The sequence below is a fragment of the Lepisma saccharinum genome, chromosome 22, assembly GCF_977018435.1.
Source record: "Lepisma saccharinum chromosome 22, izLepSacc3.1, whole genome shotgun sequence".
In the NCBI taxonomy this organism is placed as follows: Eukaryota; Metazoa; Arthropoda; class Insecta; order Zygentoma; family Lepismatidae; genus Lepisma; species Lepisma saccharinum.
In genome coordinates, this window is record NC_139250.1 from 28392008 (window position 1) to 28397989 (window position 5982).

The 5982-nt window shown below is 42.5% G+C and overlaps 1 protein-coding gene across 1 annotated transcript; it reads right to left on the bottom strand.

Annotated features, from left to right (window-relative positions):
* Positions 1–1638: 1638 nt before the first annotated feature.
* On the bottom strand, positions 1639–2547 carry LOC146004793 (protein CFDP2-like). The gene has a single exon (XM_083143817.1). It carries the CDS (start codon positions 2545–2547, stop codon positions 1639–1641), a length of 909 nt encoding a protein of 302 aa, XP_082999943.1.
* Between the last annotated feature and the right edge of the window lie 3435 nt (positions 2548–5982).

Below are 5982 nucleotides of genomic sequence, written 5' to 3' on the forward strand. Positions count from 1 at the left end.
TTACGTAATATCTTCCTTTCAAAACACATTACCTTGCTTTCTGCTTTAGATGTAAGTTTCCAAGATTCTGCACCATATGCTATAACTGGTCTAATAAGTGTCCTATACAGTCTTAATTTTGTGTTCCTAGAGAGGTTTTTTGACTTAAATAATTCTATATGTGCATAATACTGTCTATTTCCAGCCTGTATCCTTTGGTTAACAATTTCTTCTTCTTCTATGTTGTTATGTAGAAGAGCTCCAAGGTAAGTAAAAGTGGGTACTCCCTCAAAATGATATGTACCCACATTCAAAGCCAGAGAGTTTCGTCTGGCTGGCGATCTAGACATTCTCATATATCTTGTTTTAGTTTCATTAATTAATAGTCCTATTTCTCTGGATTTACTATCCATCTTTAAAAAAGTGCTTTTAAGATCTGCAAGTGTCCTTGATATTATCACAATATCGTCAGCATAAGCAAGAATCTGTGTTGTTTTGTAGAATATACTCCCCCTTTTTTGCAGTGGACTGATAATATCATGTAGTACAATAATGAAAATTAGGGTGGACAGAGCATCCCCTTGCCTCACTCCTGTTTCTATGTTAATGGTTGGTGAGACTTCTCCCTGCACCATGACTCCCGCTGTTGTATTTTCCAAGGTTACCTTTATCAATCTTATTAATTTATCTGGAAATCCTACTTTCTTGAATACTTTCATGATCCCAGCTCTGTGTAAGCTATCAAATGCTCGTTGATAGTCTATAAATAAAAAGTGTAGATCTATATTTTGCTCATAGAATTTTTCCATAATTTGAGATATGGTGAAGATGTGATCTATGGTAGATCTATTTGGACGGAATCCACATTGATATTCCCCTAGGATTTCTTCTGCCTGCTTAGATGCTCTCATATATAGGATATTGGAAAATATTTTGTATCCAATATTTAATAGTGTTATCCCCCTGTAGTTGCCACAATTCCTTTTATCACCCTTTTTATGGATGGGGAAGATAACTCCATATTTCCAACTACATGGTATTTTCTCTTGATCCCATATCATGCAAACTAGCTCATGAACTTTCTTCCAAAGTGTTTCTCCACCCTTTTTAAATATCTCCGCAGGGAGCAAATCTTCTCCAGGTGCTTTATTATTATTTAATTTTAATATTGCACACTTTACTTCTTCAAACGATGGTCTTTGCACCTCACATTCTGTAACTTGGGTTTGGTCTTCATCTGCATTATCTGTTATATTAAATTTAGATTCATAGAGCTCCTGAAAATATTCTGACCATCTTTCCAGACATTTGGCTTGATCCGTAATAAGCTTCCCATTTTTGTCTTTACATAGGTTTAACCTTGGTTGATATCCAGTACTAAGATTTCTAACAGCTTTGTACATTTGTCTTGTATTACCCTCTGTCTGATGTTCCTCTATTTTCCTTACTCGCTCCTCCATCCAATATGTCTTTTTCCTCCTACAGATTTTAGTCGCTTCCTTCCTGGCATCTTTATATGCATTCATCGATGCTCTTGTTTCTCTTTGAATCATCTTTTTCCGTAACTCATTTTTCTTCCCTATTAGTACTCTACACTCTTCATCATACCAATCTTTTCTGTTAGATCTCTTCCTTTGCCCTAATATCTCTTCTGATGTTTCAGTCAGTTTTCTTCATATCATTCCATATTTCCTCAATGCTATTATTTTCATTCTCATCACTTAATTGTTGGTGTATTTGTTCCTGAAAAGCTCTCTTATCGCTGTCTTTCTTTAACTTTTCTATATCCCAACCAGTTCTCCTTTTTCCCTTGATTTTGCCTATATTAGACAATCGTTGCCGCAGTATAGATTTGACTAGGAAGTGATCACTGTCACAATTGGCCCCTCTGCGTGTTTTAACGTCTATAACAGATGTGGCATATCTGCTGTTCACCAGAACATGATCTATCTGGTTTGTGTATGTTCCGCCGGGAGCTCTCCAGGTGCCTTTATGAATATCTTTCCTGGGGAATTGGGTACTTTTTGCAAGCATTTTATTTTGTATACAGTACTGTATTAATCTCCAACCATTCTCACTGGTGACTGAATGTAAAGAATTATTTCCTGCCACTTCTTTGACTTCAGATTCTCTTCCAATTTTTGCATTGAAGTCACCCATGACAAGTAGTATATCATGTCTACTTGTACTTTCATTTAACAAGTCCAACTCGTCATAAAATTTTTCCTTGTCCAGTTCTTCTGCATCCTCGTTAGGTGCGTAAGCAGAGATGATGGAGATGTTATAGAACTTGCCTTTAAGTCTAATTTTACACAGTCTGTCATTTACTGGTATAAATTCCATTAGTGATTTCCTAGCTTCTCTACTTATTATAAAGCCTGTACCCCTGTGTCCTCTGGTTTCAGCACCACTGTACAAAACTGTGCAGTTTCCCTTGTCTATCTGACCACTCCCAGGCCATCTTATTTCTTGCAGTGCCAGAACATGCAACTTATATTTTATAAATTCATCAACAATTTCTGGCAGCTTACCAGCTTGTAGCATTGTTTGCACATTCCATGTCCCCATCCTGAGATCATTTACCTTAACTCGTAGCCGTGTTCGTCTTCTGGTTTCCTTCCATATCCGAGGCTCATTGTTGGGTCTCTGAACAGCGGATATTTTCCGAGGATTGGGTCGTCAGCCCAATGCCTCAACCCCCAACCTGGAGGACCAGGATTTGTATTGGGTTTACTCCCTTAGAGAGATTGGCTTCACCACGCCTTACAGAGCTCTCTCTACCCATGGTTTTCTTTCAGGGTTTTCCTTCCCTTAGCCTTTGAGTTAATCCCTACCCGCAAGGCAGCGGGGGCAGCACCTATTTAATGGCGGTGCTTACTCGCCATGTCACCAGGCCGTTATCAAGCATTGTGGTATTTAATGAGTGTAGTCTTGCCAAGAACTACACTCCCACACTCTGATAACCTGGTCGCCTCGGTTCGGGGGGACTCCGGTCTAACCGTCATGGTCCCTAATCTGCATATCTGCAGACCATTCCGCTATCCACCACCCTGCGGACCCGCCCAGTAGCTGAGGCTCGCCCTGGGACATAGCAGGGGTTATTGTTCCAAATGCCGCTGTAACAGCTGCCCTCAACTCATCATTGGAATAATAACATTGTTTCGTATCCCCAAAGAGAGCCATTTCATAGGCGCCGGGGATATTTCAGAACCACAACCTATCCATTTGTTAGGAAAAGTGTCATTGAGATATTCACGCACACATGGGCATAATGAGCCGGAGCCCCATCTTGTTGAAACCAAACCTCATCTCTGATTCCAAGTTAAACGAGTTTCGATATAAACCATTGTTGTAACATGTTGAGCTATGAGATATGGTTTACTGGCCCATGAACATGGCATCGCATAATATTATGCGCAACAGCACACAGAAAATTCTATACGTAAGATATATGAATGGGTAGGGACTTACGGGCCACCCTGTACTGTAGGTCCAGTTCCTATTAGCCACATGAGCATGAACATTGACTTTGTTTATTTTCGTCGCCGCGGTCAGCCCAAGTGGAAGAAAAGAGACGATAAATAAAAATGCAAATACCACTGAAACGAGAATCGAACTCCGTGAACGGAAATCTAGTACCGCAGAAAGACCAAGACAAGACACGCGCATCCACTCAATCTTGGACACGCAGACAAGCACAGAGAAGGCTGTAACAATTAAGGCCTGTTTTTTTCATCATTTGCTGACAATGCTGCTCCCACGACGTCCAAGGCTCTCACAGATAAAGACGGCTGTTAATGAGTCCGTTCCTTGGCACTCGCTGTGACGTCAATGCGATCTGGTAGTAAAGGGTAATAGGGCTTAATTGAGAGAGAACAAGGCCCAGTGTCAAGTATTTAATGTGCTGAGCGCCTGGGAGACAGAATAATTGGGGTCCACCATTGTATACAGATTTAATGAAACACATGTGGTTAGTATGGAGTGGCTAGCTCAGCGCCAATTTAAGGGACATTATCTTTCATCGTGATGTTATCAGGGGCTAAAGGATTTACTCTGAAGTTTTCACGCTGGTTGAGCTCACGCTTTGTAGGTACGTGTGTGAGCTGGATAATGTAATAAGGAGAAATTAGTTATGAAGGAAATGAACGACTAATGTGGATATATGTGGTGTGAAGATGACGGTAACGTTTTATTTGGCAATTGTATGCTAAATTCATAGTTTCTTATTGCATTTAATTTTTAAGTATAGATCTCGTTCATAATAGTTTTAACTTTTGCAGGATGGCTTGTGTGTTTCACTCCACGGTTTTATGGAAACAAAAAAAACAACTACAGTACTTTGAACTGATGTTTTAACCGCTGCAGGCAAGCAGTGAGACATCGTAACGCTGTAACCACTCAGCGGAAAAACTGGTACCGCTGCAGCCACTCAGCGAAAAGTCTAGTGCCGCTGCAACAACTCAGGCCGAAGTCTCGTGACGCTGCAGCCACTCAGCGAAAAGTCTAGTGATGCTGCAAGCACTCAGGCCGAAGTCTCGTACCGCTCAGCGAGAAGTCTAGTGGCGCTGCAGCCACTGAGGGAGAAGTCTCGTGACGCTGCAGCCACTCAGCGAAAAGTCTAGTGACGCTGCAAGCACTCAGGCCGAAGTCTCGTACCGCTCAACCGCTCAGCGAGAAGTCTAGTGCCGCTTCAGCCACTGAGGGAGAAGTCTCGTGACGCTGCAGCCACTCAGCGAAAAGTCTAGTGACGCTGCAAGCACTCAGGCCGAAGTCTCGTACGGCTCAACCGCTCAGCGAGAAGTCTAGTGCCGCTTCAGCCACTGAGGGAGAAGTCTCGTGACGCTGCAGCCACTCAGCGAAAAGTCTAGTGACGCTGCAAGCACTCAGGCCGAAGTCTCGTACGGCTCAACCGCTCAGCGAGAAGTCTAGTGCCGCTTCAGCCACTGAGGGAGAAGTCTCGTGACGCTGCAGCCACTCAGCGAAAAGTCTAGTGACGCTGCAAGCACTCAGGCCGAAGTCTCGTACGGCTCAACCGCTCAGCGAGAAGTCTAGTGCCGCTTCAGCCACTGAGGGAGAAGTCTCGTGACGCTGCAGCCACTCAGCGAAAAGTCTAGTGACGCTGCAAGCACTCAGGCCGAAGTCTCGTACCGCTCAACCGCTCAGCGAGAAGTCTAGTGCCGCTTCAGCCACTGAGGGAGAAGTCTCGTACCGCTACAGCTACTGAGCGGGAAGTCTTGTGCCGCTGCAGCCACTCAGTTTGAAGTCTCGTTCTGCTGCAGCCACTTAACGGGAAGTCTCGTGTCGCTGCAATCGCACTCTCTCGATTACTCTCGCCTCTTCCATATATGAACGGATTAAAGCTACAGTGGTGTAAGTCACTTTTTTAAAAAAAGAGACTTAGACACAGAAACCAGATCGAGATAAGTCAGTCGTGAAGTAAGTCAGAGATTCATTCAACTGTCAACAGCCGACAGTTTAAGGTCTAGTGATGAAGGAAACAGCTGTTGTGTTGATCAGCAAAGTGCTGTGAGTCAGACTCTTTTTTTCTAAAACAAAAAGTGATTTACACCACTGTAACTTTAAACCATCCATATAAGGATGAGAGAGATAAGAGTTGGGGCTGTTGTCACTCGGGTACCTCTTTAAAGAACAGATAGATGATAGAGAGAGAGAGAGAGAGAGAGTAAGAGGGGGGTCACAGGAAGATGAAATTAATTCTCACCTTCTTTTTTTACTGTTTTTCTTTTCTCATTCGCTACATTTTTTTATCTCTTTCTCTCACTCTCCTTCCAGAGAAAGAGAGGAAACAGGTGGAATAAGAAGAAAGAGGACAGACTAACACAGAGAAACAAAAGAACAAATAGAAAGATAGAAAATTTTATCGCTTTCTCTCTATTTCTCGCTGCTTCCAATGCGTACATCTTCGCTTTAGTATATTTTATTACGCTCGTTTGTATGCTATGAAAATAATAATAAAGATAACAATCGCAAACAAGGAAAGGA